This window comes from Gambusia affinis, linkage group LG06, assembly GCF_019740435.1.
Source record: "Gambusia affinis linkage group LG06, SWU_Gaff_1.0, whole genome shotgun sequence".
In the NCBI taxonomy this organism is placed as follows: domain Eukaryota; kingdom Metazoa; phylum Chordata; class Actinopteri; order Cyprinodontiformes; family Poeciliidae; genus Gambusia; species Gambusia affinis.
The window spans coordinates 2170583-2198050 of NC_057873.1; the positions used below are offsets into that span (position 1 = coordinate 2170583).

The 27468-nt window shown below is 40.8% G+C and overlaps 2 protein-coding genes across 4 annotated transcripts; one reads left to right on the top strand and one right to left on the bottom strand.

The window, feature by feature from the left end:
- Window positions 1–729: 729 nt before the first annotated feature.
- On the bottom strand, window positions 730–26570 carry LOC122832843 (flotillin-2). 3 transcript variants are annotated; one of them, XM_044119983.1, is made up of 12 exons: window positions 26502–26570; window positions 26360–26421; window positions 25179–25260; window positions 23980–24070; window positions 22561–22684; window positions 6567–6685; window positions 5466–5579; window positions 5263–5382; window positions 3807–4021; window positions 3527–3710; window positions 2715–2864; window positions 730–2006 (listed from the first exon to the last, which is right to left on the bottom strand). In XM_044119983.1, exons 2-12 carry the CDS (start codon window positions 26406–26408, stop codon window positions 1968–1970), a joined length of 1287 nt encoding a protein of 428 aa, XP_043975918.1. In that variant the 5' UTR covers window positions 26409–26421; window positions 26502–26570; the 3' UTR covers window positions 730–1967. The 3 variants fall into 3 exon arrangements, with proteins under 3 accessions (XP_043975918.1, XP_043975919.1, XP_043975917.1); XM_044119984.1 differs by having other exon boundaries at window positions 26532–26569; XM_044119982.1 differs by having other exon boundaries at window positions 26360–26569.
- LOC122832842 lies at window positions 18000–22040 on the top strand. The gene is made up of 2 exons (XM_044119981.1): window positions 18000–20303; window positions 20913–22040. The coding sequence occupies exon 1, from the start codon at window positions 18045–18047 to the stop codon at window positions 19926–19928; it is 1884 nt and encodes a 627-aa protein (XP_043975916.1). The 5' UTR covers window positions 18000–18044; the 3' UTR covers window positions 19929–20303; window positions 20913–22040.
- Window positions 26571–27468: the final 898 nt, after the last annotated feature.

Genomic DNA, 27468 nt, shown 5'->3' on the forward strand with positions numbered 1-27468 from the left:
CCAAAATGAAAATTTTGGTATTCTATGGACCAAAATGACAATAATTTATATAAGTACCGTAACAAAAACAGCTCTTTAAAGGTTGCAGAGATCAAAGGAGAAACATTTGACTTGTTTCCATAACAACTGATTAGAACCTCAAAGCTCAAATAATACTTGAACTTTGACCCTAAATCCCAGAGGACTTGAAAAGGAGGGGACTCCCGTCCATCATAATGAGGAACTTATCCCAGACTCCAGCATCTCTCTGCCCGGTTTCCTAACCAAACAGCCAGACAGATTTAAAGAGGAGCAGCAAAAGCCAAAGATGTGGATTAGCTCATAACTGATGTTGTCGTCCAGGACACCTTACCTTTGAAGACTTGCTGTATGAACATCTCAACATTCATGCAGCAGAGACGATATTCCGTCAGAGGCCTCTTCTGATTCACTGGAATACTGACTGCTACTGGAGATCCTTCCTGACTCCAACTCTGAATATATCTGGATAATATAAGTTACATTTAACTTTCCTTTGGAACAAATAAAGTACTTTTCAATTTAATTGGACAAAATAAAATATTTTCAATTGCTCAAAATTTGTTTTAGATTTTAATTATTTGGCCACTTTTCTTAGTAAAAGTGATAAAAACAATCTTAATTTTTTATTCAGACAAACTCAGACCAGGCCCGACTTTACTTATAAAGGTTCCCATTGTGGCAAAACAATAACAACCATGAAAGCCAAAATAGTTACAGCAGTCAGATTTATTCCAATGGCGGTAAAGAGTGAGCACATACAGATGAATGACATGCAAATAATGAAAACATTTTGGAGCTCATGGCTTTTCAGAGACGCAGTGCACATCAGTTTTCTACACCAGCTGCTGCTGTCGTTTTTTCTGCCTGAGGTCGAGTCTGGATCGGCGTTTAGTTCCCAAACGGGCGGATTCTGAACAGCAGAGCGGAGCTAAAGCGAAGCATGATGACGTTAGCATGGCATGATCAACAGTACCAGGAGGCAAAAGACTGATATTTCATAAGAGTCAAATAAATCAGCCGAGATATGAACCACCAAACAAAGTGCTTTTCTCTAAAACAAACTAATAAACATGGCTTTGCATCTGCAGGAAACTGTGGCATGAGATTTAAACTGACACATTATGTTTTTATATTCAAATCTATCAACATTTCTCCACCAGAAGTAACTCAAAGCCATTAGGAGCTTTTCAATTCCTCTAAATGTTCTTTAGTTTGCATCATTTCCCATTAAAACCGCAGCTAACCACTACAAGCTAAATGTGTTTACGTATAAAGAAGATTTTTTTTTTCTACCCGTTTTATTTTCCTGCAAAAATGTTTGATATCAATAAAGTTTTCAGAGGGAAAAAAGAAAAATCATTTAAATTGTCGACCAAAACAACTGTTAGATTACAAGCACCTTTGTTACAAAAAGAAAATGACCTGTTAAAGCATTTCATTATTAAAACTGACAACTAAAATCACTTTTACACAAAACTAAAAATATATGCATATATTTATATATCTGATTATCTACAGAACACAGGTGTCTCCCATGAGAGAGGTATATAAATAAACAAAAGTCCCTGGAACTGACCGAACACAGTAGCTTATTATCAAAAAGACGAGGGAATAAATAGCAAATTAAATGTCACATTAAAAAATTTGATGCATATAATGCGGATCAGAGTCAGCAGGTCGTCTACCTCCAGCTTCCTTTCTTAAATAACACACATACAGCCCCAAACATCTGAACAAATAAGTACGGATTGCAAAATATTCCCACGTTTCAAGACGATGAGCAGTGCATGCAGATGTTCTGGTCCTGCGTGAAGTAAGGCACCAGAGGTTTCCAGGATCCTCCCGGTACGCAGAGAACAACGCGGAGAACAACGCGGAGAACAACGCGCCTCCACGTGTTCAAGGCAGTCAGTGGTGCATCCGGACCGGACCGGACCGGACCGCGCTCAGGCTTCAGCAGACGCCAACTTCTGCAGCAACGGCATCTGGGACAGGCAGAGACAGAATACTTTTTAAACTCTGGAAACAGACCAGTTACTCCCAGTTACTCTGTTTTCAGCAACAACTAAAGGTTTTAATGCAAAAATATTCACACCAGTTTAGAATTATAATTTAGTTTTATTTTGCTGTGATTTTTTAAAATGAGTTTTTAGAGTGGGTGTCCTTGTTTTTATTAGTTATTATTAGTTAAATATTGTCTAAGTAGCTAACTTTAGTTAGTTACTTTTCTATTTGGTGTCCTCGTTAGCTAGCTAGCTAAATAGCTTAAATGACAGCTAGCAGTTCAGTTAACTAGTCAGTTAGTTAGCTACTTGGTGAACTAGTTAGGGGGCTAGTTAGTTAAATAGTTAGTTAGTTAGTTTACTAGTTTGGATCCACATTAGCCTTAGCCGTAACAATGGCTGCTCTTCCTAGAGTTAATTTATTCCCATTAATTACTGGTTTTATTTATTTAAGTAAACAAAAAGTTTTCTCAGGTTCGGTTTTTATTATTTCATTTCTTTTAGTTAACTCTAATAACCAACAACAAACTTCTACACATTTTATGGGGATTTCTGTGAAAATTGGATTCACTGATCCACTTTTTTTTTTTTGCTTCAGACACGATATCTGATATTTAATATCGGCCGATATCGATCCGACTCAGAAAACTTCCACTCAAGGACGTTAATCAAAGTGATTGGACAGCAAACCTTTGTCAGATCCACTCCGGTGAGGGCGTTGATGGACACGGGGAGCTCGGCCAGCAGGCGGCTCACTTCGCCCGTCACGCGGCTGCCCTCGCCGCTCAGGATGACGATCTCATTGGTTTTGGCTAAAGGCGCCGCGACCTTGGAGGTGATCTGCAGTCAAACAGTTAAATCAGAAACAGTCATTAAGCTACTAGGAGAAATAAATGTTCTTTACATTCAAACAGTGAGTTTGACCTCTCGGTGTGTTTGACCTCTCGGTGTGTTTGACCTCTCGGTGTGTTTGACCTCTCAGTGAGTTTGACCTCTCGGTGTGTTTGACCTCTCGGTGTGTTTGACCTCTCGGTGTGTTTGACCTCTCGGTGTGTTTGACCTCTCGGTGAGTTTGACCTCTCGGTGAGTTTGACCTCTCGGTGTGTTTGACCTCTCGGTGTGTTTGACCTGTCGTTGTGTTTGACCTCTCGGTGTGTTTGACCTCTCGGTGTGTTTGACCTGTCAGTGTGTTTGACCTCTCGGTGTGTTTGACCTCTCAGTGTGTTTGACCTCTCGGTGTGTTTGACCTGTCAGTGTGTTTGACCTCTCGGTGTGTTTGACCTCTCGGTGTGTTTGACCTCTCGGTGTGTTTGACCTCTCGGTGAGTTTGACCTCTCGGTGAGTTTGACCTCTCGGTGTGTTTGACCTCTCGGTGTGTTTGACCTGTCGTTGTGTTTGACCTCTCGGTGTGTTTGACCTCTCGGTGTGTTTGACCTGTCGGTGTGTTTGACCTCTCGGTGTGTTTGACCTCTCAGTGTGTTTGACCTCTCGGTGTGTTTGACCTTGGGCAGAGCTTCCAGGACCAGCGCCGTCTGGGCCGCCTCTCCGTACTGCTGGTAGGCTTCGGCCTTCAGCCTCATCTTCTCCGCCTCGGCTTTCCCCACGGCGCCGATGGACGACGCCTCGGCCTCTCCGATCCGCTTGATCTTCTCCGCCTCGGCCTGGGCGATCAGCACCGTCTTCATCCTGATGCACACACACACACACGCACGCACACACACACACGTCTTAAAACACACACACAGGAGCTGTAGCAGGGCATGAAGAGGCGGTCTGACTGACTTCTGCCCCTCGGCCAGCTGCTGCATGCTGTAGGCCTGCGCCTCCGCCGGCCGCTTCACCGTGGCGATGAGCTCCTTCTCCATCCGGTCGATCTCCTTCTCCTCGATGGTGATCTCCTTCTTCCGCTGCACCACCTGGATCTCGATTTCCTCCAGCCGGATCTTCTGCTGCTCCTTGGCGGCCTGGAGCTCGTAGGCCAGCTGGGACTCGGCTTTCTGGACGAACATCGACACGCGACCAGAGGTCAGGCCTTGAACACTTTCCACAGTAAAATTCAAGAACTTTCCAGGCATTTTCAAGGTAAAATTTCAACCTTTTTCTGCATCGGACACCAGAGATAAAAACAATACAAATTAATAAAAAAAGAAAATTTAAAGTCACAATTATATGTCATTTATTACTGTAATTTTTATAACTCTAGGAAGCTGAAATAAAACAAAATCTTATTATTTTAAGTATCTCTTACACCTTTTACACAAAGATTAGTGTTTTTGTTAAACACTAATTTAACAAAAATCCTCAAATTTCAATAATTTCATATAAAGATGATTAATCAGCTTTTAGGAATAATTCATATCCATTACATTTAACAACATAAACGAATAGTGTTAAGAAAATTAAACACTGAAAATAATCTCCATAAAATATTCTCTCTAAGTTTTCTGGTCTTTAGAAATAATTTTGGTGATTCTAACTGTAAAAGAAGTAAAGTTTACTCTGAATTAACTTCAGATAGTTAATTCTTTTAATTAAGCATTAAATTTAACTTTATTACAAAACTACTAAGTTTCAATATCAATAACGTCCAAAATCTTGAAAACATCTGATTAAAATTCAAGCATTTTCAAGGATTTCAAGCACCTGAGTTAGACAGACTGAGAAAAGTTTCTGCACTAAAAAAACATAAAATCTTAATTATTTTTATCACTCATCCAAGAACAAAACAATAATTTCACAAAAAATATAAAATGTTATGTATGAAAGATAAACCGACCTTCATGTCAGTTAAACGGATCAATAAGTCAGTCAACAAACCCAGAGTGAGACAGAAATGATCCATTTCATTACCTGTATGTCAGTATCATCACATTTATTTTACTGCTGCCTAAAAACAACAAATCAGAGGCAGGAGGCGGGTCTTAGTGCTGTCAATCATGTCTGTGTGCTTGCTCTCTGCTAGCAGTTAGTTCTGACAGCGCTCTGACCCGCCTCCTGGTTCTGATTGGCTGCTTTTGGTCTGGAGATCATCTGTCTCACAACAAACTGTCACAACATTGAGACTAAACCAATACGTGAAAAACATTTTTTACGACAGACACAGGAAATGATGAATGTCGCGTTTTTCTGTCAGCTGAAAGCAAAGTTGCTGTTCAGGATCAGAAAGTCGTGTTTTCGTAAAAGACGAGCCGTTTTGTAAAGAATCGCCACCCAGCTGTTGGAAACCTCCAGGTCTCACCTTGGTGTTGACTTCCTGGTTGAACGCAGCTTTCTGCAGCTCCAGCTCTCGCTTGGAGTCGGCCATTTTGGTGTCGGCCAGAAACTTCACGTCCATCATCTCCTTCTTGCATTCGGCCTCCTGGAGTCAGATCACAGCGGACAGCAGGTTCAGCCGGAGCAACGGCAGCCATGACACATCCGGAGCAGAATCTGCCCGGTTACCCGTATCCCAGCATCCCTCTCTGCTTCGGCCACGCCGATGTCGGCGTCCCGCTGCACGGCGGCGATCTGCGTCTTCCCCAACGAGCTCAGGTAGTCCAACTTATCGTAAACATCCTGGGAGCGCAGAGGAGGAGAAGCAATCAGAAAATCTATTTATTCTCCTTTATTTTACCGATAAACTGATTTTATTGAAGATCTTTGGAAAAATCTTGACTTTTTTTCCCCACACACATTCCCTGGGTTTAGTTCAGAGCAAACAATCCCTTAATGTGGATTAAATAGTAGTTCTGCTGACAGATTATTCCACTAACAAGACATTTTTTCCACATTGTAAGTGGGATAATCTGCAGTGGACGGTTTTATTTTTCATTATTAAAGGAATTATTGACTTAAAACAAACTCCTACGAAGTTATTTCTAAGTTAGTTTTGTCTTCTTTAAAGTGACATTTTCATTGGAAAATAAAACAAAAGTACTTTGTAAGATTTTGAGTTTTTGCAGTGTACTGATTGAATAGTGAATAAAAACATTCTTTACATATTTTGTTGCATTAACCTAAAAGACCAAAATAAATATTTCTAAACATTAAAATATTTTTTTTATTTATTTTTTTATCAGTTTTGTGTATTTATCTGAAACTTAGAAATCCTTTTAATTATTTTTCTTTTTTTTTGTTTTCTGTTTGTCTTTAGGCTGCAACCACATTTACTACAAACTAAATTAATTTAAGGCGGGAAGCGGGAGGCGGTCTGCTTCTCCCTTAAATGAATTCAGTTTTTAGTAAATGCTGTTAAAACAGAAAACTTATTAATAAAACAGGAAACAGGAAGCAGCACCAACACTGGATGGTGAGAGAATTAACCGATAAAACCTCATTTAAAAAGCACCTCTGAACATTATAGTTTTAGATTTTGTGTTTGTTAGATGGGAGTTTTAAATCGGGCCTTCATGTGGTTTGAAACTGGTTCTGGATCCGTCAAACAAAATAAAACTCCTCATTTCTTCACCTTTGCTCCAGTCACACAAACTGTGCTTTAAAAATCAGTTTTTATTGTTGAGGCCTGATTGTAAACAGATAAAACACGAGCTTCTGTCCTCCAACCTTGATGGTGAAGCTGAGGATCTCGATGCCCATCCGGCCCACATCGGGCGCCGCCACGTCTCGCACCAGTTTGGCGAACTGGTCCCGGTCCTGGTAGATCTGCTCCACCGTCAGCGTGCCTGCAGGACAAAAACGTTTCATTTTTATTTAAAAATCATTTTTAAAACTCACCAAACTACTCAGCACTTCGTTTTTTTTTCTGCAACATCCATGAGTTTATTTCAGAATCGCCGCTAAACAAAAACAAGTTTTTATTTAACAGAGGTGCCTAAATGTACGCAGCTCTGGAATGTAATGCTGACTGAAATTAGCAAATTTTTTAGAAGAAAAATGAAATTATATTTCAGTAAACTGTAAATTAAGTTCCTGTTTATGAATTTAAAATATTAAAATACAATTAATGATCTGTTTAACCTGAAATTAAATATATTCTGCCATGTTGTCTCCATTTCTTTGTTTTGTTTGTCTCATATAGATCTATATACATAGATATATATATAGATCTATCTACATATATATATATATATATATATAAAACAGTGACATTGTTTTTGATGTCCAATGAGAAAAACTTGATCAGTTTATTAAAAAAGGTGACAGAAATACCCAATGAATTAGTTTTTACACTTCATAGAACTTCTAGAATAAGAATAGACAAACAATTATCCATTATTTATTAATCATTACAGAATATGTGACTCACACTGTGGTAGTAAAGTAAACAACAACCCTTCAGTTAATATTTCCATCTCCAATCAGTGACCTTTTAACGGATAATCAAAATATATGAAGTCATAGGAAGTGATGTAAAAGTCCACTCTGGAACGGCGCTACTCGCTGTAAGCTAGCAGCTTCCCGTAAGTATCGATCCGTTAAACCGTTATAGAAAGCCTTTTATTGTCTCACGCCAGTTTTCTATGAGTTTTATTGAAGTCGGTTCGTTTTGTTAACAGTAAATTGGTGCTTCAGTGGAAGGAACATTAACGAGTTAAACTTTTCAGATCATTAATCGCTTGTATTAATTATCATTAACGCTGACAGTCCTGAAATATATATTTCAAAGTAGGTTTTTCTTTATCAGGTTATCATTTAATAAATTATAGGCTGCATCACTGTGACTGCAGAGTCTATGCACCTTTTCACTGCTTGAAGACAAACTGCATAGATCATTTCATTTCTTTTTTCATTTTGGGAAATCATTATTAATCTCATCTGATTTATCCCCTTAAATCAAAGCGATCAAAGTGTCAGATAATAGCAGAATAGATTTGATTAAACTGATCTTTCTCAAACTGGTACAGCTAGTTTACCAAAGGATTGTGTTAAAAATAATAATGGATAATTGGGTTAAGACAATTTATACCACAGCAGATACAGAAAACTACAAATGAAACAATTCAATCATATAAAAATCTTTTGTCAATCTCTTTATGTTAAATAAATTTTTAAATAATGACATTATTTAAATATTTAGTCATTATTTCATCTATAGTTTGAGTCATGCAGAACTGATGTGTTCGTTTCCATGGCGACGATCAGAAGCAAGACCTTGCACCAGAGCTCCAGTGAGGTCATTGATGACATCATAGAAGGTCTATGAGACTTTGAATGCCTGTAACTCAGTTCATCGTCAGTCAGGATCCAAACAATTCAGTGAAACGCAGCTTTTTGTTGGTCAAAGATTTTTAGTATATCAGAGATGCCTTACCCCTTGATTTTTCCTGTTGGTTGGGGACTTGGATACCTGGTCACAACAGGTATGAAAAAACTGTTTGACCATTACCTGCCAGGAAAGGACTTGGACCAGAGTGTCTCTCAGGAGGAGAGCACTTCCTCTGGGAACAAACCTACAACGGTTCCCAAACAGCAAACGGACCCGGCCGGGTCAGTTTGCCTTGAACAGGAGCCAGTTATCTTAGAAGACACTGATATTAATTTTACGGAGATTTCAGAAGGCAGTACAGAGGACAAGAGCATTTCAATTGGGAACCAACTTTCCACGGTTCCCCAAGAGCAAACGAACCCGGCTGGGTCCGTTTGCTCTGTCAGCCAGAAAGTGGACTATGAAGCCTCGACTCTGGATTTGACCAAGATATCGTCTCCCGTCGCAACTCAGGATGTGAGTTCAGTCTTTGGGAACAATTTTCCCATTGTTCCCACAGAAAAAACTGACCCGGCTGGGAAAGTTTCTTCTGGGACTGAACTCATGGAGGAACCTCTGATTTCATCGATTTCATCTCTGGCTCTGTCAGAGATGAAATCGATCGACGGCACATTTTCCAGCACCTCTGATTTGAACAGTTCCTCGGATGAGGAATTCATTTCAGAGGGACGTAGAGTTTACAATGAGAACAGAGTCCTAGATCTGTCTAAGAACTCATTGTCAAAGCGTGGGGTTTCTGTTGGACCTGAAGTGAACTGCCTCCCGGACGGGGAGGCTGGTTCAACGGACAGGAACAGCAATGAAACCCCAGCTAACGATGGTTCGTTCATGTTTCCTGAAGACAAAACTACCCCGGACGGGGTAGTTGTCTCTCACGATGAGAGGAAAGTCTTCAGAAACCATTCCTGCACTGTTCCTCAGGAACAAACTGACCCGGATGGGAAAGTTGAACACGAGGAACAAAGCAGAACGAGACAGACGGAGGACATCTGTAGGTTTGTAAACCATTACAACAACAGCTGGATGAATGCCGGGTTTCAGAGTGTTCTCAACCTGAGCGTCACCAGACGGTGTCTGGCCCAGAGACACCTGTTCAGAGAGGCTTCGTCAATCCCAAACTGTGCCAGTCTGATCCACACTGCCGTCCACCACCCTGGATATCACTTTTCCCCAGCAGAAATCTCCCCGGTTTTGAGGGAACTGCAGGAGAGAGAACCGTCACCAGAGTTGGGAAAACAATTTCAAATCTCTTGTTTGCTGGAGTCGGTTCTAGTCTGGCTCGACTCGTACGGCGGCAGCACAGATCGGGAGATGTACTGCGAGAACTCCTGCACTGGATGTGGGTCGTCGTTTTTACAGCTCCTGAATAACGGCCCCATTGTTGTTCTCCCGTCCTTGACTCCACTCAACGACACCGCTTCACTTTTCAACACCTGGATAAATTTGTGGGCCCAGCCTGATTGTTCCAGCTGCAGGTCCAGCTTGAACCGGAAAAACATCCTGAGTGACAACAACGTGATCGTCCTGTTTCTACCACGGTGGGTTGGAAGAAGATATCCAGTGACTCCCAGTCCCACCATGGAGGTTCCAGGAGAAAGTGGAACCGAGCTGTACACTCTGTCGTCTGTCATTTGTGGAGATGTTGAGTCAGCTCATTTCTACTGCTTTTTGATTCGGGGACAACAGACTGTGAAGGTGGTGGATGAACATGTCCTCACTGCTGGTGAACCCTGCAGAGAGGACATGTATGAAAGAGGATTTATTTATCTTTATGAGAAGCAAGTGAATGCAGAGGAACCCGAGACTGAGCACCGAAACACACCCAGTGTGACGGTTTCTCCTGGCCCTCCTGTCCTAAATGATGACGACAGTTCTGGAGAGGAGCCAGAACCTCTAGATGTGGACCAACAGAATAGCTCAGAGGACAGAACAAGCGGCCATATTGAGGAAGGAGGAATGAGAGTCAGTCAGATGGAAGACGGGGATCCTGAAGTAAACAACAGGATAGAAGAAGAAACTTTCTGGGAGGATTTTGTGCTAATATTTTTGTTTGCCTTGTGCCGGGGGTTTTTTCAGTGTCTTATTTCTTACTGGGCTGGAAACTCCATACTTTTCACTCTTGCCATGGGTTTGTTCTGTTTTTGTGGTTCTTTATTTGGATTGTAAACGGAAGCATTGGAAACTTTTGTACCCCTAGTGAATGGATTTTACCAGTTTATCGTCTGAAGTTTCTCTCCAGGCGCTCTGACTTCCTCTCAGTCTAAAATCACGTTTGTCTAATTGGTCTCTCTAAATTCTCTTTAGGGGCGGATAAAAAATACATTTTGTAATTAAACTTTATAAACAGTTTGCAGGTTTCTCTCCGGCTTCCTGCCACAATCTAAAAAGATTTAGTGAATGCAAATTGACAATATCAATACTATAGATCTATATATCTATATCTATAGATAGATGTAGATAAATAGATCTATATCAATAAATATATATATCTATATATATATATATATATATATATATATATCTATAAATAGATATATATATATATGTATAGATGTATATATCTATATCTTTATATATAGATATCTATATATATATATCTATATATATCTAAATATATAGATATATATCTATATTTATTTATAGATATAAACAGTACAGACCAAAAGTTTGGACACACCCACTAATTCAATGAGTTTCTTTTATTTTCATCACTGAAAATTGTAGATTCACACTGAAGGCATCAAAACTATGAATTAACACATGTGGGGTTATATACTAAACAAAAATATACGCCTCACTGTATATTCTAGTTTCTTCAGAGCAGCCATCTTTTGCTGTGGTTACTGCTTCACTCTGTATTCTCCTGATGAGCTTCAAGCCACCTGAAATGGTTTTCACTTCCCCGGTTGTTAATAAGTGGGATTTCTTGCCTTATAAATGGGTTGGGACCATCAGTTGTGTTGTGCAGAAGTCAGGTGGATACACAGCTGATGGTCCTACTGAATAAACTGTTAGGATTTGTATTATGGCAAGAAAAAAGCCGCTAAGTAAAGAAAAACGAGTGGCCATCAGTACTTTAAGAAATGAAGGCCAGTCAGTCCAAAGAATTGGGAAAACTTTGAAAGTGTCCCCAAGTGCAGTGGCAAAAACCATCAGGCGCTACAAAGAAACTGGCTCACCTGAGGACCGTCCAGGAAAGGAAGAGCAGGAGGAGGATCAGTTCATCCGAGTCACCAGCCTCAGAAAACAGCAGCTCAGATTAGAGACCAGGTCGATGCCACACAGAGACCAGCAGCAGAAACATCTCTAGAACAACTGTTAGGAGGAGACTGTGTGAATCAGGCAGGCTGCTAGGAAACCACTAAGGACAGGCAACAAGCAGAAGAGACTTGTTTGGGCTAAAGAACACAAGGAATGAACGTTAGACCAGTGGAAATCTGTGCTTTGGTCTGATGAGTCCAAATTTGAGATGTTTGGTTCCAACCACTGTGTCTTTGTGCGACCATGAAAAGGTGAGTGGATGGAGTCTACACGCCTGGTTCCCACCGTGAAGCATGGAGGAGGAGGTGTGATGGTGTGGGACAATGACCCCAAACACACCTCCAGGGCTAACTAAGGGCTATTTGACCAGGAAGGAGAGTGATGGGGAGCAGCGCCAGATGACTGGCCTCCACAGTCACCGGACCTGAAGCCAATCCAGATGGTTTGGGGTGAGCTGGACCGCAGAGTGAAGGCAAAAGGGCCAACAGGTGCTCAGCATCTCTGGGACTGTTGGAAAACCCCTTCAGGTAGCTTCCTCTAGAAACTCATCAAGACAATACAGAGAGTGTGAAGCAGTAATCACAGCAAAAGGTGGTTGCTTTGAAGAAACTAGAATATAAGAGATATTTTCGCTTGTTTCACATATTTTTGTTAAGTATATAATTCCACATGTGTTAATTCATAGTTTTTATGCCTTCAGTGTGAATCTACAATGTTAACAGTCATGAAAATAAAGAAAACTCTTTCAATGAAAAGGTGCGTCCAAACGTTTGGTCTGTACTGTATATATATATATATATATATATATATATATATATATATATGTAGGGCAGTAGCATAAATATATCAGCGGATGTCACCAAAATATTAGATTGTTCGTTGAGTTGTGGAAGTTGGTAAAGTGTGTCCGTTAAAGAACGCCGTACTCGGCGTCCGTTACGGTTCGCTGGCAGAACAACGGTCAGTATTTGCTGTGAATTCTGAAGGTAAGCAATACTGACCGCCAGCTCCTCAATGTAGCCAAATGTTACTTTTAATGTCCAAATAGTTAGTTTTGTATCGTTTTGTCTTTTTCTTCTTTTTATGTTGACACGTCAGTATTTGCTGTGAATTCTGAAGGCGAAGCCGCTGCGCTGTCGGGTGGTCCGAATAAACGATCTGAACCACGATCGCAACCCGTGTGTGTCCGATTCCTGCCTCAAGTTTCCTTCCGACAACAACAATTAAAGAAAACACAACGCAGAGTCTAAGGAACAGCGAGGTCTCATCCCACACTGAAAGGGTTGTATCTTTGGTGCCGTGACCCGGATTGTGGTGCTTCAAGATCACCTAGGCAACAGCGCCAGCAGCCCGGTTACCCAACGGTTTCGTTCTGGCAGTTTGTTGAGTGTACGACAGTTTGAGTTAGTGTGTGAAGCTGAAGCTTCAACATATTATTTTAGTGTCATTTTTATTGCACTGTTTAAGGTAGAAAAATAAATAAATAATAATTGTTTGTGAACTACATTTTGTTTGAAATATTTCTTATATTGTGACGATATCCTGTTTCTTTTTTTTTTGTCTAATTACAGTTTGTGTGAGTGCGTTAAGATAATCTAATTATTTATTTATCTTTGATAGAAAAAAAAGTTAATTACATTTTGTTTGAAATATTTATTATATTGTGATTCTATTCTGGTAATTTATATAAGTTTAACTGTAATTTTAGGAGTGATTCAAAATAACTGCCACAAAGTTATTTATGTATTTATTTATTCACAATTAAACGCTAAAAAGGGGACGTACACATACAAACATACATTTTGGCTGTCTACATTAATAAAAAAAAATAATAAGAAAAAAAAAGTACAAAACGAGAGATCTTTGAAAATAATGAATAACTACGCAGTTACCCCAATGAGACAGATGCCCTCTATAGTAACATCCAGCCACCTACTTACCCCTGAACCGGTACTGAGCCACAGGGGTGCCACACACCTACCTGCCTGGAGGAGGAGCAACAGCTGATGCCAGCAACCAACCACCAGCAGTGAGGCCAGAGCCAACTAACCAACCCACAGGACTTCATGGCCAGCAGCTACAGTACCACACCCCAGTTCCCCAGCCCCATGATGGAGGAGTGAACACACAGCCCACCCCTGCAACCCCAATTCTGTCACCTTATGTGGATCAATATACTTCTACACCTTGGACTGGTGTAGTGGGTCTAGAAATTAATGTTGTGGGTCTAGATTTTGATCGCATTTGATCCCGGACGAGCCCCCAATTGGAGAGAGTGGGAACTGCTACAGAGAAGACCTGTGTCCAAAACTTCAGGAAGGCTGCAGTGCTGTGCGTCATCCAGAGAGTAGAGGCTACAGAGGTTAAAGATGGCTACCACAACCCCTAGAAGGATGCTGGTTTTCAAAATCCGAAAGAGACTGCTTGCATTGAGTATCAGTCAACTACAGGTCATCGCCAGTGCAATTGATGACGGATCGGGGCCGGATGCTGAGGGCCTTATGGCACTGAGTGAACCAGAACTGTTTGATTTGATCGACGATTTCTTAAGAAGCGAGAAGCTAAGCGGCATGGAAGATGAAGGCATGTCTCAGATTCTTCATCTTGACGACATGCTCGATCACCTGTTACAAGACACGAATGAAGAAGATACAGTCGGGGGAGCGAAAGAAGTCAGTGAGGCTGCACCTCCCCAGCAGGAGGATACAGACACTCGTCGACGGATCAGTTCGACTACTGCATCCATGGGCTGCCACCTGCTGTCATCACCTGAAGAAAGAGACTTTCCCAGCCTTCAACCGACCACAGCCAGAGACAATAATGGACCTCTCAGGAACCTTTCCACCACATCGCCAGCTAAGTCCACCACCAACAGCGGATGTGCCGCCCTTCCTGGCCGTGCCAGCCTGTCTTCCAGTGTTGGTGAGCAGGTTGTAAAACTCACTGATGTAGCTGCTCTGTTTCCACGTAGAGAGTTCAAGATTCATGGTGGTCAGATTTCTGACACCGGGTCTGAAGTGTCATACAGCAGCCTTTGTAAACAGATGGATCAAGGTTTACTGGAAGGGTTTAGTGAGACAGAAGTTATTCGCACTGTGTTTAAGATAACTAAACCTGGTACGTTCAGGGAGATGTTGACTAGCAAAGATGATCTTACTATGAGTGAGTTAAAAAGGTTTCTCCGCTCTCATATTAGAGACAAAAACGGGACCGAACTTTTTCAAGAGCTTAGTACCGCTAGACAGCAAGACAAAGAGGGCCCACAGCAATTCTTTTATCGTATCATGGGTCTAAAACAGAGGATTATTTTTGAGTCACAACAGCCAGGTGCAGATTTTTGTTATGATAAAAAACTTGTCCAAGGCACATTTCTTCACACTCTTTACCAAGGGTTAAATGAGAAAAATAGCCATGTAAGATGTGACCTGAAACCTTTTCTCACAAACTTACAGGTTACTGATGACCTTCTCTTAGAACAGATCACTAAGTCCACTAGTGAGGAGACGGATAGGTTGAAACGCCTTGGTGCAATGACTAAAACCCGACCAGTGTCTGTAAATGTGGCTCAAACTGACCAGACTAAACCAACCGCTGTTGATGCTGAATTACAGGCTAACCGTGCTGCTATTCTAGAACTGACTGCACAGGTGAACTCGATCGCTCAACATGTTGCCCGTGTTGTCAAACCCTTAGAGCCTGTGACCAATGGGAGTCCTTGTACCTCCTTCACCCGGCCCTCAAATCGATTCCAGATATCAGCTGAGAACAGAGGCAGATGTCAGGAGTGTGTGCAAAAGAACATTAGGAGCTGCCCACACTGTTTTGTTTGTGGCCAAGAAGGTCATAGAGCAGTTGGATGTCTGCAGAGAAAGGTGTCTGTCGAGGAGGTCACAGGAATGAGGCTGCCTGTGACCGTTGCCAGTAACAAGCCTCCAGCACAGGTTAACTCAGTTGAAACCGCAAACCCAGTAGACTCAACTACACTGCTGTCCCAGCCCACATCTAGAAACCGGTAGCACAATTAATTGGCAAGCGATGTATGGTCTCATGTGCAATGAATGGTGTCCCACTCCAAATGCTGCTTGACTCAGGGGCTCAGGTGACCATGGTGGGGAGAGCATGGGTAGAGGAAGCACTACCCACAGTTAATATACAGCCACTCTCATCCCTATTCTCAGACCAACCGCTTGAAGTATCTGCAGCTAATGGCACCACGGTTCCTTTTGATGGATGGGCTTATGTTGACTTACAGATACGCAGTAAGAGCCATGGACACATTGACATTCAAGTACCCATATTAATAAGTCAGAGTTGTGTTAATGGTCCCCTGTTAGGTAGCAATGTCATTGCAGAGATGATCAAGCAAAACAAAGAACAGGTAGATATTACTGCCATACTGAAGGAAGCCATGAGTCTCAGTGAACAAACAGTGGAAACTCTGATCTCCATCCTCCAGATATTGTCCCCTGATGAAACACCTTCCCCTTGCCCTGTGCGAGTCGGAAAGAAAGGACTAACAATCCCTGCTGGTCAAATCTGTGAGGTGAGGTGCAGAGTCAGAGCATGGCCACAGGGTGGAACAATGCTATTTGAGCCCAGCCTAGAGAACAACTGTCCTGAGGGTTTAGACCCCCTTCCTACTTTAGTCAATGTCCCCTCAGGCTCATCAAAAATTGCAAAAATCCCCCTTCAGAACTTCACCAAACATGACATCTATCTGCCACAGAGAACAATATTGGGCACAATTGAGGGAATTAGTGAGGTAAAACCAATTACCCATTCTCCCAGCAACCCGAAGCAGACAAACAGTTGCACCGCTCAAACCTGCTCTGCTCTGATTAGAGAAAAATGGCATCCACCTATTGACTTGTCACACCTCGAAGAGGATGAACAAAACATTGCCAGAGAGATGTTATATGAGGAATCAGATGTCTTTGCCAAGGATGATGCTGACATCGGTTGCATCCCAAATTTGAAACTCAAAATCCAGCTTAATGATGAGACACCTGTCCAAAAGCGCTATAATGCGATCCCAAAACCCCTGTATGGAGAAGTAAAAGAATATGTGCAGAAATTACTTGACCATGGCTGGATAAGAAAGTCCACCTCACCGTACTCATCCCCCGTGGTCTGCGTCCGAAAAAAAGATAAGAGCCTACGTCTGTGTGTCGACTATAGGGCGTTAAATCGTAAAACTGTCCCAGACCGTCATCCGCTCCCGCGCATTCAAGACCTGTTGGACAACCTGGGGGGCTACTCCTGGTTCTCCATACTGGATCAGGGCAGTGCTTACCACCAGGGTTTTGTCGATGAGAGTTCCAGGCATCTGACCGCCTTCAGTACCCCTTGGGGATTATATGAGTGGCTTCGCCTCCCCTTTGGCCTTACCAACGCCCCGGCGGCCTTTCAAAGATGTATGGAGGGCGTACTTGATGGTATGAGGGACGAATGCTGCTCCCCTTATCTGGATGATGTACTTTGTTTTTCCAAATCATTCAATGACCACGTGGAGGACTTGAGGCGGGTTCTCCGTCGGCTACGGGAACATGGCATTAAGCTACGCCCAAAGAAATGCGAGCTGTTCAGACGACAAGTGCGATACATTGGGCGCCTAGTGACAAGTGAAGGTATCCAGATAGATCCTAAAGACCTGGAAGCAGTGTTGCAACTTAAAGAGAGAGAGCCGAAGAATGTGGGGGAAGTCAGGGGTCTGTTAGGCTTCCTTAGCTATTATAGATCGTTCATACAAGACTTCTCAAGAATCGCACGACCTCTGTTTCAACTCATAGAGGGTACCAGGCAGCCAAGCCAGAAACCTGTCAAAGGTGAAAGCACCCCAGCCAAACAAAAAGTGTTGAAGCCTGGGCCGCTCCTCTCCAATACACCTGTCCAGTGGACTTATGAACACACTGCTGTTGTCACTCGCCTTGTGGACATGCTAACCAATCCACCTGTTTTGGCCTACCCCGACTATAATTTGCCCTTTGTACTGAACACTGACGCATCCAATGAAGGGCTGGGGGCTGTGCTCTACCAGCAGCAGGGAGGCAAACTTCGTGTGATTGCTTACGGATCAAGAACACTTACACCAGCTGAAAAAAATTACCACCTCCATTCTGGTAAGCTTGAGTTTTTGGCCTTGAAGTGGGCAATCTGTGACAGGTTTCGGGATTATCTTTATTATGCACCTCGTTCACCGTGTATACAGATAATAACCCCCTTACTTATGTCATAAGTACAGCCAAGCTCAATGCTGTTGGACATCGCTGGGTGGGTGAGTTGGCAGATTTTCACTTCACCATAAAATACAGGCCAGGCAAGGCGAATGCTGACGCCGACACCCTGTCACGTTATCCAGTACAGCTGAAGGGTCATGTATCAGAGTACACTGAAACCCTGCCCCCTGAAGTTGTTTCCACTATATGGCAGGGGAGCAAGGCTGTAGCTGAGAAGGATGTGCCATGGATGGCTGCACTACATCTCAATTCTGGTGATGAAGACGACCCTCTGTGACAGTCCCCATCATCACCCCAGAAGACATCCGAGTTGCTCAAATGGAGGATGAATCGATCAATGAGGTGATGACACTGAAGAGGAGTGGATGGAACCCCAATGGTAAAGATAAAAGACAGATGGGACAAGAGACAAGGAGACTTGTACATGAATGGACCAAACTCAAACTTGACAAAGGAATTCTGTACAGACAGACAGGAAAATGGAAACAGCTCGTTCTCCCAAGTAAGCTAAAGCCGACCGTGCTCAAACACCTGCATGATGACATGGGACATGTCGGAGCTGACAAAGTCATCCACCTAGCAAGACAAAGGTTCTATTGGCCATTCATGCAGCGGGAAATAGAAGACTATGTCATTCGCCGGTGCTCCTGCATAAAGCAGAAAAAACCCACTGTCCCGGAAAAAGCGCCTATGGGGTCAATTACAACTAGTGCTCCATTTGAGCTCGTTTCTATTGACTACCTTCATCTGGAGCCAAGTAAGGGAGGATTTGAGTATGTATTAGTTTTGGTCGATCATTTTACACGCTTTGCGCAAGCGTACCCAACTAAGAACAAGTCAGGCAAGACAGCAGCTGAGAAAATCTTCAGTGATTTTATTCCCCGTTTCTCTTACCCTCAGATTTTGCACCATGACCAGGGTCGGGAGTTTGAGAATAATCTATTCCAGCGGCTCCAACAGCTGTCTGGCATTGCTCACTCTCGTACTACCCCATACCACCCGCAGGGGAATCCGGTCGAACGGCTGAATAGAACGCTGTTACAGATGCTGCGCACTCTCCAAGAGGAAAGGAAAACTGAGTGGAAAGATTATTTGCCCCATATAGTCCATGCGTACAATTGTACGAAACATGAAGCCACCGGCTATTCACCATTCTTTCTCCTCTATGGAAGAGCCCCACGCCTGCCCATCGACTTAGTCTTTGACCTGGGGACAGAGGAAGAAGTGCCAAGTCGCGAGGAATATGCACAGAAATGGGCTACTCGAATGCAAGAGGCTTACAGGATAGCCTCAGAGAATAGTCGTAACAGCTCAGCTAAAGGAAAAAAATACTACGACCGTGGTGTTAAAGGAATTACACTTCAGCCAGGAGACCGCGTGCTTATCAGGAACCTCTCAGAGAGAGGTGGCCCTGGCAAACTCCGTGCTTACTGGGAGAAGACAGTGCACAGAGTTATTGAAAGGATGGGGGAAAGCCCTGTGTACAAAGTTCAAGCTGAAAAGGGAGACAAAACTACCCGTGTACTCCATCGTAACCTTCTCTTATCTGTTAATGACTTGCCATTCGAACAAGATGAGCAATCTTGTCATGCACAACGGCAACAAATAAAGCAGAGACACAAGCAGATGAGCAGCAGAGAAGTAGATGAGCAAGATTCTGATGGTTCTGTTGAAGAGGAGGGATATGTGTACAATCCCCGACGGCTGCCTGTGTATACAAGGAGAACAATCAGACATCAGAAGCCTCCATCTGATACACTCAGCAATCTCAGAGTAGGGGCACAAGAATTCCAACCTCAAGGACGTGCATCAGCTTCAGGTGCTGAGTACCAGCAAATGGAATCTGCTCCCATTGTCGTACCAGCATCAGCACCAGCACAACTACAGGATGACACACCGTCTGCTGAGAATGTCCATGAACAAACTGGAACAGTTGATCGAGCAGATGATACAGGTCAAGGACTGCCAGAGGGGATGGTTGAGCCTGATAGAGAGTCACAAGGTGGAGAGCTCTTAAGGAGGTCCACCCGCAGGGTACAACCCAGAGAGAGATTCACTTATGACCAATTTGGGCAGCCATCATACCAGCCCTGGGGACACGGAGTGAATGCTATGTTCTCATTTGTTCCTTACCCCATGACTCCATACCCCGTCTTACTTGGACAAGACTACTACCCTACTCCGACTGTGTGGACTCATTAGACAGATGACTTCTCCTAGACTATTACCTATCTAGGTTATTTCTTGTTGGTGTAGTTCTAGATGTCCGGAGACATCTCTTGAAGTGGGGGAGAGTGTAGTGGGTCTAGAAATTAATGTTTTAGAAATTAATGTTTTACTAAAACAGACACCCCCATTTTTGAAAAGATTATTTTATTTTAAGATGATTAGAACAACTTTCTAATATTAACTGACTCATGTCGATGACCACCTAGTCAGTAGAGGGCGCTACTGTGAGTGAATGAACAAACGAGGAAACTTCTATGGTCTCTGCCCGCGCATGCGCAGTCAATAATAAACCGCTGCCAGCAGAGCCAGGCACAACGTATTAACGTGTCTGTTCCTCATCATTCACAGGTAAAATATGTTAAATACAAAGTTAAAAAAAAGCAAACGATGGAAACAAGTCTCCAGCCAGTCCTGTAACACAAGGTCTGCTTTTCCGAGCTAAAAAAAAAAAGAAAAAAAAGAGGAAAAAAAACCTAAAAACAAAAAATAATCAGTTTGAGACATTTTAGAGGAGAAATATACGAGAAATGTAAATGGGAGCATTCCTTTCTGCTATTTTATCCCTTTTAAATGTTTGAACGTTTGAGCTTCCGAAGCCTGTTATTGTGAAAGTTTCCTTTACTTTTTGCTTGCTTGAATAAAAGTTCTAACGTAAAAAAAAAAAAAAAAAAAAAAACAAAAAGAAAAGAGTGTAGTGGGTCTAGAAATTAATGTTTTACTAAAACAGACACCCCCATTTTTGAAAAGATTATTTTATTTTAAGATGATTAGAACAACTTTCTAACATTTACTGACTCATGTCGATGACCACCTAGTCAGTAGAGGGCGCTACTGTGAGTGAATGAACAAACGAGGAAACTTCTATGGTCTCTGCCCGCGCATGCGCAGTCAATAATAAACCGCTGCCAGCAGAGCCAGGCACAACGTATTAACGTGTCTGTTCCTCATCATTCACAGGTACTATTTCTAACTATTCCTAAACATTCTTAAAGATGTTGAAAGTAATGTGAACTGTCTGTGATATTAGAGTAACATTTTGAGAGAACTTGATCCGAGTTCTGATAAGTATTTGTTTTGTTTTGTCGAGTCGAATAATGGCTACCGCTAGTAGTTCTTTAACGGCTTGATTACAGAGAACACATGGGATGTACAGATGTGTATGTGAAAGAGAATATAGTGTCCGTTTTATGTTTACTTTTTGTATCTGAGCCAATGGCTGAAGGTATGAATGGGCATTAGATTTATTACTGTCTTTGGTGATGGGAAGTTATTATTTTGATGAACATTAAGTTTATTTTGCAATGAAAGACATATACACTCAGAGACAGACACATGTAATGGGTTATGTAGCACTTTATTTTATTTTACAAGAGTATTTGTTGTATTACTCAGGTTATTAACAATATTGTAAACCAAGAGGTCAATTGTATTTTGAGCTGTTTTGAAGTTAAAGGCTATGACAGTGTATTTTGACATGAATACTATCCCCATGTTATGATGTTTTGTGATATTCTCAAAGCAAGGATAGTTTGATATTTGTGTTTGATATTTGTGTTTAAATGGAATGACTGAATGTTTAAGATTGTTGCAGTCAATAATAAACCGCTGCCAGCAGAGCCAGGCACAACGTATTAACGTGTCTGTTCCTCATCATTCACAGATCCACAGCGCATCCTGCCTGTGCATCGCTTGTGCCGGCCCAGATTTCCCCTAGGTCTGAGGCCGGTAACACTGGCATGCATATGACTGCAGTTTCCCTACCAGCTTTGGTTATGACAGGGGGCCAGATTATGCAGCAGCCTGCTGCTCCAGCCCTCCATCCACACCCAGCAGACTTTTATCAGCCAGTGAGTCAGCATCCCACAGGTTATGCTGGATATCCCACTGTGCCCCAAGCTCCACTGTATTCATCGCCCAGTGGTCCATGGGGTGTACATCCAAACAGGCCCAACCCTCAAATTATGAATCACGCAGCTCACAACCATACAGGTCCGTTCTACGGACACGGCCGGGCTATATATCTATAGATATGTAGATCTATATATCTATATCTATAGATATATAGATCTATATCAATAAATATATATATCTATATCTACATTTATAGATATATATGTATAGATGTATATATAGATAGACATTTATATATCTATCTGTATATAGATATAAATATATATCTATATATAGATATAGATATATAAATATATAGATATCTATATACAGATATATATATACATACATATAGGCCTGTCATGATAGCACATTTTGCTGAGCGACTAATTGTCTTATTTAATTGATATCAAGGAATTATTGACTAAAAACAAGCCCCTGTTTCCACATGAAAAGTTACTGGTGAGTTAGTTTTATTTTCTAAGTTTATTTACAAAGATATTTGCAATAGAAAGTAGATAAAAATACTTGGCAAGATTTTGTGTTTGTGCAGTGAAACCCAAGTATTTTGATCAACTGGACAAATTATTGCAGTGGAGGGGCCACACAAAGTCACTGCAACGGCCACAAATGGCCCCCGGGCCACACTTTGGACCCCCCTGGTCTAGATGAAGATGAGTTACACGATGTTATGGGTGAACGATATTTATCAGACCTAAAATGGAGCGCAGGTGTCCCTCCAGCGTCTGCAGCAGCACAGCCTTGATGTCTCTGATGGATTTGCCCAGAAACTGCTCACAGGCCACCGCCAGCAGGTCGTGGTCCGTCATGACCTTCACCTGCAGGAGAACCAGGAAGTCATGGACGAACACCTGACTGAAACTGAACCATGCAGCTAAAACCGCTGCACAATCAAACTAAACAAAACAAAACTCTGACGTTTATCACTGACTAACGCATCCAGAGATTACAGCGACTCTGAAACTATCGCAAGAAAAAGATAATAGAAACGATTTTTAAAGGCCGAACCAATTAATCATATTAATAATTAATCAATCAAGTTTGTTTATAATCTTATTTCAGCAACAAGGTAGTTCAAAGTGCTTTATTATAACGAATCAATTGTTGAAATAATGATAAAAAAAATCAAATAATAGATTTTCATTATAAAAACATAAAATCTACACTGCAAAATCTGACCAAATATTTTTTGTCAAGTTTACAGAGAAAATATCTTAGAAAATCTTAAATAAGAAAAACTAACTTACAAATAAAATTCTAGCAAGAAAGGAGAATTTGTTTTACGTCAATAATTCCTTAATAATAATGAAAAGTTATATTTAGACTGGCAGATTATTTCACTTAATACATGGGAATAATATCGTTTTATAAGTGAAGAAATCTGCTAATTAAACCAGAACTTTTTTCTCAGTTTTAAGGAATTACTGACTTGGCTCCAATATTTTCCTAAAAGTCACTTTAGGGACTTTTGCTGGTTTTCAAGTTTTCTAAGATATTCACACTAAAAACCTGACAAAAAATACTTGGTAAGATTTTGATTTTTTTTTTCATTGTAATTTTACCACAAAATCTTATCAAGTATTATTTTCTAGTTTTAAGTGCAAATATTTTAAATAAGACCAAACATGGAACTTTTCAGCAAGATAAAGAATCTTATTCTAAGTCAATAATCATTTAAGATGATGAAGAATTTGTAATTAGAAGTGAAATTATCTGTACTTTCCCATATTATGAGTTAAATTTTTTCTCTTACAACATGGTATTTTTGGTATTTTTGGTGAAATAATCAGCAAGTTGAATGAATATTTCTCCATCAACATTAAACAAACTCCACATGGCTGAACACAAACATGGAAGAGAGTTTTGTCTTATTTCAAATGTACTAAACCATTTGCAGTAGAAACGACAGAAAAATACTTGGTAACAACAAACAAACAAATTGAGTTTAACCAAAGAATCTAAATAAATAAAATCAATATAGAAAAACTCTCTACTCTTCATAAATTCAGAGATTACATCTTTAGGAGATCAGAATAAGGAATAAAGTCTGGAGAATGAAACATGTATACACGTCCAGCGGTGGGTGATGCCACCAGGTGAGTCCAGAGGTTACCTGGGCGACGCCCGTCACAGTGATGGCCACGCCCTCTGCCGTCTCCACGTCTTCGCACCGCGGCTGCAGAGTCATGATCTCCAGACTCAACCTGAACAGACGACAGAAACTCTTCACTCGTCAGCGACCGTTAGAAAACGTTTCTGCACCGATTCACCCAAATGGAAGAAAACTCCAAACGATTCCCGTCAGGAACAGAAACTTTTCTTCTCCTGCTTCATGCAAATAAATCCGCAAACGCTGCGAAAGATGAAGAATCCGCCTGAGTTTCCACTGGTTTGGGTGGAAACCAGTAGAATCAAACAAAATGTGCAGAAAGAACCTCAGAGTGAGAAAAATATGAAAATTATGGAGAAACGAAGCAGAAAATGTTCAAAATGTGATGTTTGTTACTGGTTTCTCAACTGTTGTGTTTTTATGATGTAAAGATTTTCAAACTGCCGTGTTGCTGAAATATGTTATACAAATACACCTGACTGACTGATTTGAAAATTTTATGGATTTTTTGTGCAATTATTCCATAAAAATATGAGAAATTCTTAAAACCTGCATTGCTTATTATGCTTATTCATTAAAAACACATTTGATGATTCTTTACAATTTTTACCAAAGTTAAGAATCGCTGTTAAAGGTCCAATTAATGAATCTCATAATAAATTAAAACTACTGCAACAATTTCCATTTCCATAATTCATCATTCATCCACTAAACACTGGATGATAAAAGTTTTCAGTTTGGTTCTTTGGTCTCAACTGGCCTTTTTTTAAGGATAATTTTATTTACAGAGACTTTATAGTTTCTGTTGTTTTGTTTACTTATTTTAAATTTCTTCCAGTTCCAGTGTTAAATATTAAATCCAACAACATCTGGGATGATTTATCATCCAGCAACATTTGTTATGGTTTTCCAAACATCTGGAGTCGGATTGGATGAAGAGAGTCGGCTTTTCATTCTTATACTAGCCTGACTAAAATACCACCACATGCAGAGTGGCTTTCATTTTTGCAGGGGGCCAACTGGGTTACATTTGAAGCACATCTAGAGAAACTAGAGACAGTTTATGGGTTTCTACTTCCTGTTTGCAGCCTGTGGGTAATGGAATAATGGAGTCAGTCATTCTGATGAAGATCACCGCAAAGAAAGAAAGAAAGCTGAACCTCTACAGAACCGGGCCTTCACTGCTTCACAAACACTTTTACCTCTGAGAATTAGTGACGAGCCACCAAGTCCACGCCCAGCCGCCGACGATGTAGCTCTTTGTATCGGAGCCGCAGCAGCCGCCTGCATGGAAAACGTTTAGAAATGATGAAACGGAAGAAAAACAAAAACCAGCACATCATCGTCTTCTCACTGCTAAAGATCAGTGAATGAAACACGACAGTTACGAAAGCAAAACACCAAACGCTGAATGAAAAACGGAAAAAACTAGTTTTCTATTATTTTGATTTATGCCGATATTTTTGTCTAAAACCAAACAAGTTGGCGAAAGTGATGGAGTGTCTATGTAAGATCAGTTTCTCATGCAACCATCACCCAAATGCAAACTTCAAATTTAGAAAACAGGGTAAATTTTGTGATGCATTTCTCACTTCTATGATTTTACAATGCTGCATTTTTCCTCATTTCATTCTGAAAACCTATACTGGAATTTGATTGTTTTTCTCCTTCTGACAGAAATCACTGTTTGCTTTTGACTTATGCAACAGTTTACAAATATATTTATTTACATTGTAAAATTATAATACTGTAAGAAAGTGTTTACATGAATAAATCAGAATATGTTCTGTTCAGGTTTGTTTGTCAGATTAAAAGTAGCTTTTGAAAGTAACCTTTAAGAAATTATTAAACATACTTTTAAGCACACTTTTCTGATGTAATATTATAGTCTTAAAAGTCGTCTTTAAATCATTTTTCTATTTTATTTATTATTTTTTTGGTCGTAAGCAGAAAATCGTCATAATTTACAGAAATAAAGGTTTGGAAATATTAGTCTCAATAAATAAATATTTCAATAGTTATCAGATTTATTAAATATGATTGTATATCCGAAAGTTCTTAAATATATTTCAGAGTATTTGCAGCCATTATCTACTGAGTCCAAATGGGTCAGAAAGCTTATTTAGTCACGTGACTCATTAACGGTAAGCTACCATGGAGAGCTCACTTTAGCATTCAGCTTACAAAAGCTAACTTAGCGCTAATTAATGCTGAACTTAAGCATTAGCAAACAGACAAAATGCTCCATAAATAGCGAAATAAACGTTTCCTTGTTTACCAGTTTGCAGCCGTAATCCAGGAGCGCTATAATAATCGTTATTTGTTGTTTTTTCCATGACAGCTAGCATGCTGCGCTAGCACAACAAGAGGCAGGCGAACCTACCGGAAACCACCAGCGCTTCGTTTGGCCCCACAGTTAGACAGTTCCCCATGTTGAGAGAAGAGCTGAAGCACAAAAACACAGCAAAAATTAAAGATGTGTCCTTCAATAAAGTGGTGAATTTAAGATGTGTTTATTTTCCGACCGGAAATGGATGAGATAGCGGAGCACTCACACCCAGCAGCAGCATCAACAGAACCAGAGCCCCACCCAGATGTGACGCCTGGTCCATTTAATTAAAGCTCCGGAAAAGACTGAATAAGTTTAAATAAAGAAAAACCACCAAAAGAACATATAGGTTATGTTTCTGTTAGCCAGTGGACAGAGGTTTGCCTTCATTCATCGATGAAAATAAATAACCATGAAATACAGAAAATGGTAAAAGAAATAATCATTCGCTGTATAATTTATACTTCAGCTCTGTGGTTAACAAACTAATTGTCCACATATAATAAAATATATATCGTATTACTAGAATATAAAATTCAGACTTTAATCTCAGAATTGTGTTTATACACAGACACACTCTTAAAACGATCAGTTTCTCTGATTTTGCTCTTTATAGGTTTATGTTTGAGTAAAATGAACGTTATTCTTTTTTTTTCTATGAAAGAAGGTATGTACCTCATAATTTAGTATTAAAGTTGGGTGGTGTGTTTTTGGCTGGGTTGTTGGTTCAAAACCCTCGAATCTTCCAAGTCGGAATCGCAGCTTTTGTTGTCATTACAGCTGATTTTGCCAACGTGGAACCAGGAAATCCCCACATGTGCACAAACAGAACAACAAGGCTTTAGGAAGCAGAAAGGAAAATCTTCGTTTTTCTGCTGTGTTTGATCCGTTTGCTTCAGTAAACTTCTCTGCTGTCTAGAAAACAGTGGAACTAAATGACTTTCTTTGACCCAAATGTTTATAAGATAAAGAAACCCACCTGAAAACATTTAGATGAAACTTTTCAGATCGAACTGAGCTACACTAAAACTACAGCAGGTTGCTGCTGCTTTAGGCAACAAGGTGATGCTGAAAGTTGTTTTTGTTGGGAAAATTTGTTGAATTTGTTTAATAAATCTAGAAAAAATATATCATAACACCATTTGGATCTCACGGTTTAATAA

Excerpts from the sequence above, each read along its gene's own strand:
- LOC122832843 (XM_044119983.1), bottom strand. The coding sequence starts at position 26,408 with ATGGGGAACTGTCTAACTGTGGGGCCAAACGAAGCGCTGGTGGTTTCC. Across the intron at positions 6,686-22,560 it reads ACACCTGCGCTCCATTTTAG|GCACGCTGACGGTGGAGCAG; the intron begins GTCTGATAAATA and ends TTTGTCCTGCAG. Across the intron at positions 4,022-5,262 it reads ACCAGGAAGTCAACACCAAG|AAAGCCGAGTCCCAGCTGGC; the intron begins GTGAGACCTGGA and ends ATGTTCGTCCAG.
- LOC122832842 (XM_044119981.1), top strand. The coding sequence starts at position 18,045 with ATGGAGGATGAATCGATCAATGAGGTGATGACACTGAAGAGGAGTGGA.